At 41.5% G+C, this 15,250-nt stretch overlaps 1 protein-coding gene across 3 annotated transcripts in view; it reads left to right on the top strand.

Annotated features, from left to right (window-relative positions):
- MPRIP (myosin phosphatase Rho interacting protein) overlaps positions 1-15,250 on the top strand; it is a gene marked incomplete in the record, with an annotated part of 237,778 nt that overhangs the window by 117,931 nt on the left and 104,597 nt on the right. For all 3 annotated transcript variants that reach the window (XM_073636314.1, XM_073636315.1, XM_073636316.1), the window contains 1 exon segment: positions 7,641-7,789. In XM_073636314.1, the coding sequence (XP_073492415.1) occupies positions 7,641-7,789 (149 nt within the window).

A 15,250-nucleotide genomic window follows, 5' to 3' on the forward strand; every position in this document is an offset into this window, starting at 1 on the left:
CACAAAGTTGTCGGAAAATCCGATCGTTCTGAACGCGGTGGCGTAAAACACGTACGTCGGGACTATAAACGGGGCAGTGGCCAATAGCTTTCATCTCTTTATTTATTCTGAGCATGCGTGGCACTTTGTCCGTCGGATTTGTGTACACACGATCGGAATTTCCGACAATGGATTTTGTTGTCGGAAAATTTTATAGCCTGCTCTCAAACTTTGTGTGTCGGAAAATCCGATGGAAAATGTCCGATGGAGCCCACACACGGTCGGAATTTCCGACAACACGCTCCGATCGGACATTTTCCATCGGAAAATCCGACCGTGTGTACGGGGCATAAGAAGAAAAAAAAAAAACAAAAAACGTAGCTTTGAGTGCTTGTGTATGGCAAGCCAAAAAGTTTGTTTCGGATAGAATGGGGAAGGATATAAACGCTTTTCAGATATTACTGCTATCTGGGGCTCCAGAGAGAGATTTACGATCACTTCCTGTCCTGGTGACAACTTTTTCATCAGAGAGGAAGTGAGGAAAAATCTGAAAAAGGCATACAGATGCAAAAATAAACCTGACAGGGAATTCAATCTGCTAAGGAAAAGCATTTTTATTTCTGTCTGTGTTCTGATTGAAAGTTTCCCTCACTTTCTGGTTGGTGAAACTGCTGTCAGCAGTACAGGAAGAGACTGTCGCTCCCACATGGAGCATATATTACTAACTCCTGCTGCTTCAGACGCAAGAACTAAATCCACGGCAGTGGAAGGATTAAAGATTATACTGGCACAAACCGTAAACCGTGATTTATGTGGACCTAGCTTTGGAACTATATGTTGTCATATTAAGTGAATGCATTCTATGTAATGTGGACGTTTCACACTTCCAGGTAGCTACTACCCCTCATAGGGATTAAAGAACTCCCCCTGACAATGCTTACATCTGTTTTTCTGTCCAGGACGGGAGCCATCTTTGTTCAAGCATCATCCAGGGTCAGCATCTACTTCCTGAACTGAGATGCCAACTTGGTCATGGAAATCCTGGTGCCTGTGCAGTTCTTGGGTGTTCTTTGTGTCTTGAGACATATCAGCCTCCACTGCAGACTCTCACCTTTTTGACTTGATACAAAGTTACAATGTGGCAGTCGGATCACTGCAGGAGAGGAGACTGAAGAAATGCCCCCCCTGTCTGCAGCAGACTGATGACATCATTTCAGTCTGAACATAGTCACTACACTGAAGATCAGGGATGGCTTTTTAATGATAAAAGGTAGAACTTTCTTGAAAAATGCTACTGCTGTTGTATAGTATAATGTCAGGAGTTTTTTCATGCAGGCTTGTAAAGTTATCAAAGTCAATTTTCACAGTGTTAATATCCCATGTGTGCCAAAAACCCTGTGATAAACAATAGTTTATCAGGCTCGGTGCATCTGTGGGGATTTGGACCCACTCGGATGAAAGAAGTTGGGTACTGATGTTGGGACGAAAGAAAAACAGGCTTGCAGGCGGCGTTGCGATTCAACCCAAAAGTGATCAGTAGGTTTGAGGTAAGGGCTCATTGCAGCACACTCAAGTTCCTCCACACCACTCATTAAACCATGTCTATATGGAGATGTTGGCTGAGCGGCTCTGGCTCATTCCAATTCATCATAAAAACATTCAGTAGAGTTGAGGTCAGGGCTTTGTGCAGGACACTCAAGTTCCTCCACACCAAACTCATCAAACAATGTCTTTATGGTAATGTTGGATGATTAGACCTGGCTCATTCCAATACATCCCAAAGGTGTTCAGTGTAGGGCTGAAACAACTAATCGATTAAATGACAACAATTAGTTGTTAACTATTTTCATAATCGTTAGTCAGCCGATTAGTTGGCCTGCATACAGAATGCATGATTTGTGTACATATCAGAAAATATATATGCCTGACGAAGGGGTCCTGCGTGGCTCAGAAACGTTGCACTACACCAGTTTGTGATGTGATCATTCTTTGAATAAAAAAACGTTTGGATGAAGTTGATGATCCTTGGTGTGTTGGTGAATATCTACATATCGCATAGGTTCCAGTATCCAGCTGGCTATTGCTACAGCACCGAATACTTTTAGAGTTTATTCCAGAAACCTGTGCGATGGGAAGATGGGCTGTGGATGAGAGGACCTGGCTAGTTCCATTTCATTCCAAAGATGTTCAGTGGGCTGGGGTTGGGGCTTAGTTCAGGATACTCAAGTTCCTCCACACCAAACTCTTTAAACCATGTCTATATGGAGATGTTGGCTGAGCGTATCTAGCTTATTCCAATTCATCATAAAAACATTCAGTAGAGTTGAGGTCAGGGCTTTGTGTAGGACACTCAAGTTCCTCCACACCAAACTCATCAAACCTTGTCCTTAAGGGACTGGCCTTGCATACAGGAGTTCAGTCAGGCTGGAACAGAAAAGAACTTCCACCAAACTGCTACCACAAGGTTGGAAGGAAACCAGTGTCTACAATGTCTTTGTACGCTGTTGTGATAACAGTGCCCTTCACTGGAGACACCTGGACTTAATGGTTTCGGAGGGTCTACATATGCATTGACCACTTGGGGTAGCTTATCATATTTCTTAAATAATATATCTTTGTTTCGTTCTCAATACAGTAAAAAGCAAATACCATCAAATAATTCGTATTTTCATAAGTCTCTGTAAATGTTGCAGCTTCTAATTCTGGAGATGGAGTGGAGCAGAAACCCCGGATGAAGCCCCCCGCAGCCCTTTCTCTAGCGTCGTGTAAGCAGGAATCATTCAGCAGTCTTTCATCTCTCGTGCTCTGAGGCCTGGGAGTTGGATTACAATAATGAGGGCTTTATTCCCCGCTCTCTGCCTCCCTGTCTTGCTCTTTTCCTACTCCCCCTGCACAGGGTGAACTTTTTGTCATTCAGCCCGGGTTTCCTTTCCAAGTGGGGTCTGCAGGAGTACAGCCCGGGTTCTTGGCTGCTCTAGTGTGAGAGAAGAGCGGCCCCGCAGGCTTTGTACACGCTGCAGCTTTCCCCAGCATTGACCTTTTCCTGGAAGCAAGGCATCGTGTGATACAACAAGGCATCGGGAATGCGCAGCCCTCTGTAGTGCCTCTCATGCATGACACAGACTTGTAGCATCTGGTACAATTCAATAAAACCGGTTTGCCCGGTTTCTTCTCTTGTTTGCGAGACACATCATCTGCGTTCTCCTCGGTGTAGAGAAGATTGGTGCAGAGTAACTGTGCTGAGATGGCCTCTAATTGGTCATTACCATGCCGTCGTCTTTATTAGTTTGCGTAGCAATGTTCTTTATAACCTTATCTATTTTACCTGCCCTGTAATTTAGTGTGAGGACACCAACCGCCCCCTACCAGGCTCCATATGGGTGAAACCTTTCATTCTAATACGGTACTTCTTACCCTTACCCTGTAATCAGTAACACAAACAGATGAGTAAATGTTTGAAGCACTACCTCTCCCATAAAGTCTATTTATAAAGTAATTTTTTTTGTTTTTAATAAAGGAAATGTCTTGAGGAAGGAAAGAAAAGGAGAGACGGCCTTTAAATACATGAAGGGTGTGAGTGAGAGCAGGGTTTTCAATATAAAACCAAGATCAAGAACATGGGGACATGCCCTCAAACTAACTAGAGGAAAGTTCAAAACTAATCTTAGAAAATATTATTTTACTGAAAGAGTAGTTAATGCTCGGAATAGACTTCCAGCAGAGGTTGTAAGTCCGTCAACAGTATGCTTAGTAGATTTTTAAACAAATGTTTGTACGAATATTCTCTGTACATTCAATGACTTGACGAATGTCATTCAAAAGCACTTCTTTTGGCTTCAATTTTGAAATAAGTAGAACTTCCCAAACAATAACCACATTTACTGTTATGCCGCGTACACACGACCGGTTTAGCCGTCGGAATAAACTCCGAAGGTTTCTCCGACGGCATTCCATTCAAGCGGTCTTGCCTACACATGGTCAACCCAAAGTCCGACCAAAGCCCGACCGTCCAGAACGCGGTGACGTACAACACTTATGACGGGACTAGAAAAGAAGTGCAATAGCCAGTAGCCAATAGGTTCCATCTCGTACTTGCTTCACAGCATGCGTCGTTTTTGGTCCGTCGGAACAGCATACAGACGAGCGGTTTTCCCGATAGGAATAGGTTCCGTCGGAAATATTTAGAACATGTTCCATTTCTAGGTCCATCAGAATTGTTGAAAAAAGAAGTCCAATGAGGCCTACACACGATCGGAATAGACGATGAAAAGCTTCCGTCTGACTTTTTCTGTCGGACATTCCACTAGTGTGTACAGGACATTTTGAAGCAGTGGCGGCTGGTGGTAATTTTTTTGAGGTCCGGTCGGTTGGGTAAGAAGCACTTACCCCATATATGGCGGGCAGCGCAGCCATTGGCTCCCACTGCTCTCAATCAAATCCAAGGACGCGGGGGGCGGGGGTGAGGACTGCTGTCTGTCAATGGATGCAGCAGGAGGATACGGGAGCGCGCCCGCATGAGTGCCCCGAGGGAGAGCGGCTCTCCAACGGGGCACTCGAGAAGAGGAGGAGCCAGGGACACCGCTGAGGGACCCCAGAAGAGGAGGATCGGGCCAGTCTGTGCAAAACCAACTGCACAGAGGAGGTAAGTATGACAGGTTTGTTTTTTTGTTTTTTAAACAAACCTTTACGTATCCTTCAACCGCCATAGAATCGAACAAAGGTTCTTAAAACAAAACAAATGAACAAAATTTCAGTAGTATATGGCCAGCTTAAAGTGAATGGTAAAAACACGCTGTTTAATTTACATTGTCCCTTCTATTTCTGTGTATGAATGATGGCACTGTAATTATTTTAATAATAATAAAAAAAAAGTACCCTTTTCCTAATAGATATACAGCTGTCACATGACCCAGATCTTTCCCAGCCTATAAAAAATAAGCAGGAGAAGCTTCTTGTCTTCTGCTGCTGGTCACATGTTCAAAAAAAAAAAAACAGCTTTTGAAATAGAGTAAAAAAAAAAAAAAAAAAAAAAAACTTTTAAATCGTCACACAACTATAAATTTTAAATCAAATTTGTATTATTTTTTTGGTAAAAACATGGTGTGGGTGGATTTCTGTCAGTCATAGGCTGTGTCACACCCCTCCAGCCTGGGTCTTAGAATAAGAGGGAGGTGAAGCCTCCATCAATCTACATGTAATATCCCACCCCCAATGTGTTTAGCTGGTTAGTGGGCATGGAGGAGGAGGGAGGGAGTGGGCTGTCATTTACCACTTTGTATTCACCCACATGTGTGACTCTATAGTCACATGGGCTGCTCAGATGAGATGGGGAGGAAATGCTTAGCATAGAAACTCACTGAAAACTGAGCAGAGTTACCACCACAGGTGCAAAATCCCTAGGTTCACTGGGGATATGAACAGAAGGGGGAGATAAAGAGCAGCAAGATAGCCAGGTTTTTTGCAAAATACAGAAGACTAATCTAGTGAGTATGAAAGACATGTAATGTACCAGCTAGTGAGCGGCAATCCGCTCCTCGTTTTCAGGTGCACGTGCCCCCTGCTGATCTGTGCTGTGATTGGACACAGCACGAGTTTGTCAGCAGGATACAGCCAATGATTTTGGCTGTATACCTGCTGATCGACTGTCCCAATCACAGCACAGAGTTATGCGTTTACGAACACACAGAGCACTGAACACAGATCAATGAGTTGAGGGAGAAATGCCAACCAGTCTGAATAAAAGCATGTCATTTTTAAAAAAAAATAACAAAAAAACGAATAAACTATGCTATAAAAACCATGTACTTCCTAAAAATATGCAACCTTTTCCCTTTTTATCATGTATTGTGTAACAGAACATGCTGCTTGCACCTTGATGACCAAATCTGATATAAAGAGTTAATTATTAAGGAATTTCACTTATTTCTTGGCACAATTACCACTCACAAGTTTGCCAGGATATAATTTTCTTCTATATTTGTTTATATATAATATAATAAAAAAAAAAAGAAAAAAAAAAAGATATATATATATATATATATATATATATATATATATATATATATATATATATTGCGGAAATTAACGATTAATTCCTCGATTTTTTGATCGTTACTCGCCTCTCCGCCAGCTTCAGGGAGTTCCGTCGGAGATCCGGTGACGTCACGGACATCGACCTCACCAGACTTTTCCCCCCTTCCCCAAGTGCCTCCATCTGTTAACAAAGGGAAAGAGGGAGGAGTCCGGTGACATCACTGGACAGTGATGGTAAAAAATTACTTATGTCAGTGCTACAGTTTGAATTTAAAACGTATTTGTGTGAACTGTGAAGTTAAGTCATGGATTGTGGAAACTAACTAGTGTCGGGTGATTGTATATAGTGTATACCACATTTACCACTGACTAATGCAGAGTTGCAATGCAAGGAGATCAGCTAAAAGTAGATCTGTATGTGCGTTATAATTAATATTAATTGAAATTAGTTGATTATTCGATTAAAATTTTCCTGTTCGATTAATGGATTTTTTTTTTTTCATCAGTAACAGCCCTAATTATATATATATATATATATATATATATATATATATATATATATATATATATATATATATATATATATATATATATATATATATAATTAGGGCTGTTACTGATGAAAAAAAAAAAATCCATTAATCGAACAGGAACATTTTAATCGAATAATCAACTAATTTCAATTAATATTAATTATAACGCACATACAGATCTACTTTTAGCTGATCTCCTTGCATTGCAACTCTGCATTAGTCAGTGGTAAATGTGGTATACACTATATACAATCACCCGACACTAGTTAGTTTCCACAATCCATGACTTAACTTCACAGTTCACACAAATACGTTTTAAATTCAAACTGTAGCACTGACATAAGTAATTTTTTACCATCACTGTCCAGTGATGTCACCGGACTCCTCCCTCTTTCCCTTTGTTAACAGATGGAGGCACTTGGGGAAGGGGGGAAAAGTCTGGTGAGGTCGATGTCCGTGACGTCACCGGATCTCCGACGGAACTCCCTGAAGCTGGCGGAGAGGCGAGTAACGATCAAAAGAATTTTGATCGATCAAAAAATCGAGGAATTAATCGTTAATTTCCGCAAAAAATAAATAAATATAAATATATATATATATATGTATGTGTATTTTATATATATATTGGTGTGCTTTGTGTATTTCTTCTAGATCTGTGGAATCCAGTGTTTGACTTCCCCTTTGTGCAGGAGCTTCCTGCAATAAAGACCGCTCACTGCTGCTCTCTCTCCTTGTGCAGGGTGACTGGTCTTGTCTCCGCCCCTCTTGTAGTTTTCTGCAGACAGCCTGTAGTGGGTGGGGCTTGCTGGGCCCCTCCCACAGCTCCGCTCTCTGCACAGGGTATGCACAGATTCATAACCTTTGCATCTATTGATTTGGTTCTTTCCCCATATAGAAGCTACATCTATTATTGCCATTCTAGCCCCCCCCCCCCCCTGCTCATCTTTTTTAAATTTTTTATAATATAACAGCAGAAATCTTTTCTCTATGTATCATATGTGTTTGTTACATTTGTTGCATTTTGTTTTTGTATTTATTTTTATTTTTTGTTTGAAGCTCTTGAGATATACTAAGTGTGTTTATGTTCTCTTGCAGCCTACTACTCTCCCTCAGGGGACGATAAACATGAACCAATGCACGGACGTTATAGACGCGGAGAGCCGCACTGGCCAGAAGTACTCTCTCTGCATCCTAACCCCCGAGGAGCATTTTATCAGGGCCGAGAACAAGGAAATCATTAATGGGTGAGTCGCTGCACAAGACTCTCGGATTCTTTTCTCGCTTTATTGGATTTGCTTATCTCTGTAGTTCTTCAGCAGCCATACTAGCTCTTTTCACTGACCTACTAATTCCTACCAGATGCTGGCCAAGCACAAATCTGTTTCATTGCCTTTAAAGTATGTTAACAATAAAATGCTCTTGTTTGCTCCCTTTTCATCTATTAACCACTTAAAGATCACCCCATAGCAGTTGTACTGCTAAAGATGACTCTACACTATGCCTGGGGGGAAGTTTATTCACAGCAGAAGCCGATCTGCAGGTGCCGGGCACTGGATGTCCTCGGGCACCCACCGTTCATCGATAAAATACACAGATCGATCTTCATTCTGACAGGGGGGACAGGATGAATCTTGTGTTCCTGCAAAGCAGGGGACAAAATCCATCTCTTCCCTTAGTAAAAGGGACACAAAAACACTGGCTAGGCACACTTACTCTTTGATCACCCTAGATGTTTAACCTCTTCTTAGCCAGTGTCATTAGTACAGATCACTGTATTGGTGCCACTAGTCCCTGCAAAGTCTCAGTTTGTTTCCAATTGTCTGCCGCAATATTGCAGTCCTGCTACAAGTCTCTGATCGCCGCCATTACTAGTATAAAAAAAATTAAAATTCCATTATTACAGTGGGGAAGGAAAGTATTCAGACCCCCTTAAATTTTTCACTCTTAGTGATTTTAGCAAATGGCTACAATATAACAAAGTTCATTTTTTTCCTCATTAATATACACACAGCACCCCATATTGACAGAAAAACACAGAATTGTTGACATTTTTGCAGATTTATTAAAAAAGAAAAACTGAAATATCACATGGTCCTAAGTATTCAGACCCTTTGCTCAGTATTTAGTAGAAGCACCCTTTTGATCTAATACAGCTATGAGTCTTTTTGGGAAAGATGCAACAAGTTTTTCACACCTGGATTTGGGGATCCTCTGCCATTCCTCCTTCCAGATCCTCTCCAGTTCTGTCAGGTTGGTTGGTAAACGTTGGTGGACAGCCATTTTTAGGTCTCTCCAGAGATGCTCAATTGGGTTTAAGTTGGGGCTCTGGCTGGGCCATTCAAGAACAGTCACGGAGTTGTTGTGAAGCCACTCCTTCGTTATTTTAGCTGTGTGCTTAGGGTCATTGTCTTGTTGGAAGGTAAACCTTCGGCCCAGTCTGAGGTCCTGAGCACTCTGGAGAAGGTTTTCGTCCAGGATATCCCTGTACTTGGCCGCATTCATCTTTCCTTCGATCGCAACCGGTCGTCCTGTCCCTGCAGCTGAAAAACACTTCCACAGCATAATGCTGCCACCATCATGCTTCACTGTTGGGACTGTATTGGACAGGTGATGAGCAGTGCCTGGTTTTCTCCACACATACCACTTATAATTAAGGCCAAAAAGTTTTATATTGGTCTCATCAGACCAGAGAATCTTATTTCTCACCATCTTGGAGTTTTTCAGGTGTTTTTTTTAGCAAACTCCATGTGGGCTTTCGTGTGTCTTGCACTGAGGAGAGGCTTCCGTCGGGCCACTCTGCCATAAAGCCCCGACTGGTGGAGGGCTGCAGTGATGGTTGACTTTCTACAACTTTCTCCCATCTCCCGACTGCATCTCTGGAGCTCAGCCACAGTGATCTTTGGGTTCTTCTTTACCTCTCTCACCAAGGCTCTTCTCCCCCGATAGCTCGGTTTGGCCGGATGGCCAGCTCTAGGAAGGGTTCTGGTCGTCCCAAACGTCTTCCATTTAAGGATTATGGAGGCCACTGTGCTCTTAGGAACCTTAAGTGCAGCAGAATTTTTTTTGTAACCTTGGCCAGATCTGTGCCTTGCCACAATTCTATCTCTGAGCTCTTCAGGCAGTTCCTTTGACTTCATGATTCTCATTTGCTCTGACATGCACTGTGAGCTGTAAGGTCTTATATAGACAGATGTGTGGCTTTCCTAATCAAGTCCAATCAGTATAATCAAACACAGCTGGACTCAAAATGAAGGTGTAGAACCATCTCAGGGATGATCAGAAGAAATGGACAGCACCTGAGTTAAATATATGAGTGTCACAGCAAAGGGTCTGAATACTTAGGACCATGTGATATTTCAGTTTTTCTTTTTTAATAAATCTTCAAAAATGTCAACAATTCTGTGTTTTTCTGTCAATATGGGGTGCTGTGTGTACATTAATGAGGAAAAAAATGAACTGAAATGATTTTAGCAAATGGCTGCAATATAACAGAGTTAAAAATGTAAGGGGGTCTGAATACTTTCCGTCCCCACTGTATATCCCATAGTTTGTAGATGGTTTAACGTTCTTGTAAACTAATTAATATACTCTTTGGATTTTTTTTTACCAAAAACATGTAGCAGAATAGGTATTGGGAATTTTTTTGGGGGACATTTTTTATTGAATGTGTTTTATAGCAGAAAGTGAAAAATATTTATTTTTTTTCAAAATGGTTCGTCTTATTTTTTGCACTATAAACAAAACAAAACAAAAAAAAAACGCAGAGGTGATCAAATACCACCAAAAGAAAACTATTTGTAGGGAAAAAAATTGACAAATTTTATTTGGGTACAGCGTCGCACGACTGCGCAATTGTCAGTTAAAGTAACGCAGTGCTGTATCACAAAAAAATGGCCTGGTCATGATGGGGGTAAATCTTCCGGCGATCAAGTGGTTAAATATATCATTGAAAGTGTTTTATTATATCTGATTGACAAGTGCAAACAAATCCAGCCAAGAAATCTTGTGAGCTGATCGCTTACTGTCTGTCCCTGAACTGTTACTTGTTAGCATTGTTCCCTGCTATCATTGTGGACTACGTAACACTTCACTCTGTTATGGAGAAGAGGGAGGTGTTATGTAGTCCTAACACACACCCTTACTAGGATTAACCACACTGCTCTGTACGATTATCACCCTAGGACAGGATACGTGTTCATGACAGGATTACCAGGTTATAATAAACGGGAAAAAAGGTGTGAAAAAGAAAACGAATGCAGCCACCACATCTAAGGACTAAGGAATACTATCGACATTTGTTGTTGGGTTTAGACGGGCTTTAAAGGGTATGTAAACCCTAATAATGAGGATCAGCATGACAGCCAGGTAACAAGTCTTCTCAGCAACAGACAGCCTCTATAGTTCTCTCCTGACAGGTGCCCTTTAAGAAGCACAGAAGCAGCAAATGCAGGTGTGTAAGGTCTGGCCCAACCTGAACCCACAAGCCCACATCCTACAATAGGGACATTGTACCTGCTGCTTTGTTCCAGGGAGACACCCAGAGAGATTATAAGCCGTTCTGACAGCCGGCCCGGGCAGCAGCTTCTAATGTATTCCTCCATCTGTATTTTGTATTGATATTCAGTCCTCGCTTTATGCAATCTTCAGCATGCCTGTGTTTTTTTTTTTTTTTTGCTTAAAATTTTTCCTTTTCATGTTTCCTGTCTCCGTCTCCATTTCATCTGAGAAGAAAGGTTCCTTTGACTCTTTTTAAAGGAAAATGTCATCCTTTTTCAGGTTTATTTTAAAGTGGATAATCTAATCAGTCTGTGCTAATGCTTCAAAAGCCATTTCTGAGTATATTTGGAAACTGCACACATATATGGGTCAGCCATTGTTTATCATTAACATGGGCAGCCTCTGCTTCCTTTTTAAGTAGTGCTGCACAGTGATTGGGCTTCGCTGTTTTCTGTCAGCCTGACCTGAGCCTGATTCGGTAATGACCTTGTTGTTACTGACTGCCACAAAGGTGCGCACAGCAGTGCAAATCGCATGCAATGTCTGTGCGATGCGATTTCAGCCATAAAGATAGTATGGCTGAATCTGCATCCCATTCGGACCAAACTCACACAGGACCCTTTTTTTTGGTCCGCACCAGAATCTGATCGCATGGGTGTTCACACCCATGCGATCCGATTAATGTCCTAACTGTCAGTTCGCAGTGCGATATGCGAGCTGAAATGGAAGTGCCATTAACATTGTATTGACACTCCCAGCTGTTCGCATATGGCATTGGATTCGCAATGTTCCCACATCGCACCTATGTGAACCAGAACTGAAAGTGTAAAGTCAAACATGATATACCTATCTGCCGCCATGGGAAGTGGCTTCCTATGGTGGTACACCTGCAAGCTCAATCCTGAGCCATGCCGCCTGTGTCCATAGAGACAGACAGCATGGCTTGTCACAGGATTTAAAACTCCTACTGCCTCAGTAAACCTTGTGAGAATGGGGATAGGCGCTACAAATGGGCACAGCGCTGGATCGGGTGAGGGGTCAGATGAGTATAAAGGGCCGTACACACGGGCTGAATATCGGACATTATGGGATGGTTCAATAGAAACCCGCTGACATTCGGCATGTGTGTACAGCAGGCGGTCCGACAGAAGCCAGCCAAACGTCCGGCTTCTGTCGAAGGGGCAGAACTGAAAACGGTCTGCCGATCAGCATTCGATCAGCTCTCTCAACCACTGTGTTCTGGCGGGGGGTGAAGAAAGCAATAGCTCAGTTACCTGAACATTTTTTACCCTAATGCAGGGAATTAAGATGACAAGATAAATACACAGTATCTTACAAAAGTGAGTACACCCCTCACATTTTTGTAAATAAATATAAGTGTACAGCTTGTTTTACAGTGTAAATTCGCTGTCCCCGCAAAATAACTCAACACACAGCCATTAATGTCTAAACCGCTGACAACAAAAGTGAGTACCAAAACGAACGTAACCACTTGACCTCCAGGAGATTTTACCTCCTTCGTGACCAGGCCATTTTTTGCTATTTGGCACTGTGCTACTTTAACTGACAATTGCTCGGTCATGCAACACTCTTCTACACAAATTAACTTTAGATAATTTTTTTCACAAAAATAAAGGTTTCTTTTGGTGGTATTTGATCATCACTGGGTTTTTGTTTTTTTTGCACTATAAATGAAAAAAGACTGACAATTTTGAAAAAGAAATATATATATATATATATATATATATATATATATATATATATATAATATTATTATATTTTTTACTTTTTGCTATAAAACGTATCCAATAAAAAAAATCTTTATAAATTGTGGCCAAAATGTATTGTGCTACATGTCTTTTGGTAAAAAAAAAAAACCAATAGGTGTATATTAATTGGTTTGCGTGAAACTTGGTCTATAAATGACAGTGTATATATACTGGAACTTTTATTTTATTTTTACTAGTAATGGCAGCGATCAGCAACTTGTAGCGGGACTGTGAATAAAGAAGGAGGTATTGAGACTTTACGTGAGGCATGCAATGCGAATGATGATAGATAGATAGAGATATAGATATATCTCTCTCTCTCTCTCTCTCTCTCATATATCTATCTATCTCTATTTATCTCTCTGTCTATCTATTATAATAGTATTAAGATAGATAGATATGGTCTGCTTTGATTTAGATAGTAAAACACGGATGGACACATAAATTGATTCATATTGATAATGATAATAATATTGATAAACATAATAATAGAAGTAATAATAGAATAATAGTAATGATTATAATAATAATAATAATAATAATTATATAATTTCAATAATTAGCATAACGATAATCATAAAATATTTGATACAGGTAATCAGTAAACATAATTGATAGGAATCGAAATCGCAATAATTATAATTAAATGCAGAAGGATAACATACATCCAATACAAATTGATACATGATACTGGAAATGTAAAATTAAAAAAAAATATGAATTATAGCGGGACTGTGAGAGTGCTTTGCAGAGACAAAAACCGACACATCCCCGCAGTCAGTAAGATCTGTGTTTACCAACACAGATCTCTCTCCTGTCATCCGCTCCGCCAATCAGCGAGCCTCGACCGCGAATCCTTGGTGATTTGTGGCCGGGATCCGCTAATCAGCATGTGACAGCACATCCGGATCGCCACGCATGCGCCCCCTACCCGGAACTAAACAATCACATATACATCTACGTGATTCTGTGTGACTGACCAGCACTATAGCAGTATAGCAGTATTCAGATCGCGGGCTGAATTCAGACCGCAATTGGACCTGAAGCGGTGAATGGAGACGCAACGGACTCCTGCTGTAAATCGCATGTGGCTTAGATGTGAACCCTGCCTTAACTTTACGTTTGTAATAGTGATTACATATGGGAGAACCAGCTGGGGGCTGCGGGCGGATTCCACATTGAAAACAATGGCTGACAACTCCCACAGCTAATCGCAGCCCTGAATGCAGACTGTCTATGTGCGGATGGCTGCAATTACTACTGTAGCAGTCAGCATCCCATTGCACATGCGGATTTTGCCCGCAGCTAATCACAAGTGTGAATTGGGCCTAAAACATTTAACAAAATGAATAAAAATTAAAAGAAAAGAAAAAGGAGTAAACTAATGGTTAATAAGATGATAAATAGGAAAACATTTTTATAAAAAAAAAAATACGCGGGGGCACCAAGCAGGCTCGCTCACGAACCGCTGCTCTGCATGTCCATTCACACACATCCGCGGCCTGGCTCCGCCTCCCTCTCTCCTCATTGGCACACTGGCTGGAATTGACAGCAGCAAGAGCCAGTGGCTCCCACTGCTGCCCCGAAAAGGAAAGTCTGAAAACTGTCCCCTAACAAGAAACACCTCCATCCCTATATATGTAGCAGAGAAACAATAGTCGCCCCTGGAACTTGGTGTTCATGGTGATCAAGGATAAACAAATATGAGTAAAAAAGGGTAACAGTTTTTTTGATTGGTAACAAGATCATCCAACAAAGAACATGAGCATGGATTACAGAAAAAAGCAACGTAGCATAATAGTCCTCTAAACATAGCCATAAAATTGTAACATCACAAAGTATATGTAGTGCAGATATGCATAATACATCTCTAACCCAACGCATTTTGCGAGCTTTCCTCGCTTCATCAGGGGATGATGTGCATATCTGATATCTGTAAAAACAAATAGTATATATTGGAGTATAGGTTATGATTGGACAAGAGCTCTGAAGCCTAAACTGATCATCCCATACTTATTAGTCAGACGATTGGCTTCAGAGACTGATCTCAGGCAAGGGTCAGCGGAGGACATCACCCCCGGAAGCTGAAGGGACTGCTGCCCGAGCCAATGAGAAGTGAGAGTTCCCTGAGAGCTGAGGCTCTCGTGCACATCACTGGATCGAGATGGAGCTCAGGGAAGTATTGGGGGGGCTGCTGCCCAGAGGAGGTTTTTTTAGACCCACTTTAAAGCACCTTTAATGTGTGGATGTGCATTAATTTAAGTTACGTATGGGCATTGGAATGGGCTGCCCAACACACACAAAAAATAGGTGCATGCGCTATTTTTAGCAGTAAGCCCCCAAAGCGGGGGTAGTGCAATACCAAGCATTGTGGCAGGCTGCAACACAGGTGTGTTTGAAAAAGTGGTATTAGGGTACCGTTACCGCTGTGCAAAAGTG

This window comes from Aquarana catesbeiana, linkage group LG06, assembly GCF_042186555.1.
Source record: "Aquarana catesbeiana isolate 2022-GZ linkage group LG06, ASM4218655v1, whole genome shotgun sequence".
In the NCBI taxonomy this organism is placed as follows: Eukaryota; Metazoa; Chordata; class Amphibia; order Anura; family Ranidae; genus Aquarana; species Aquarana catesbeiana.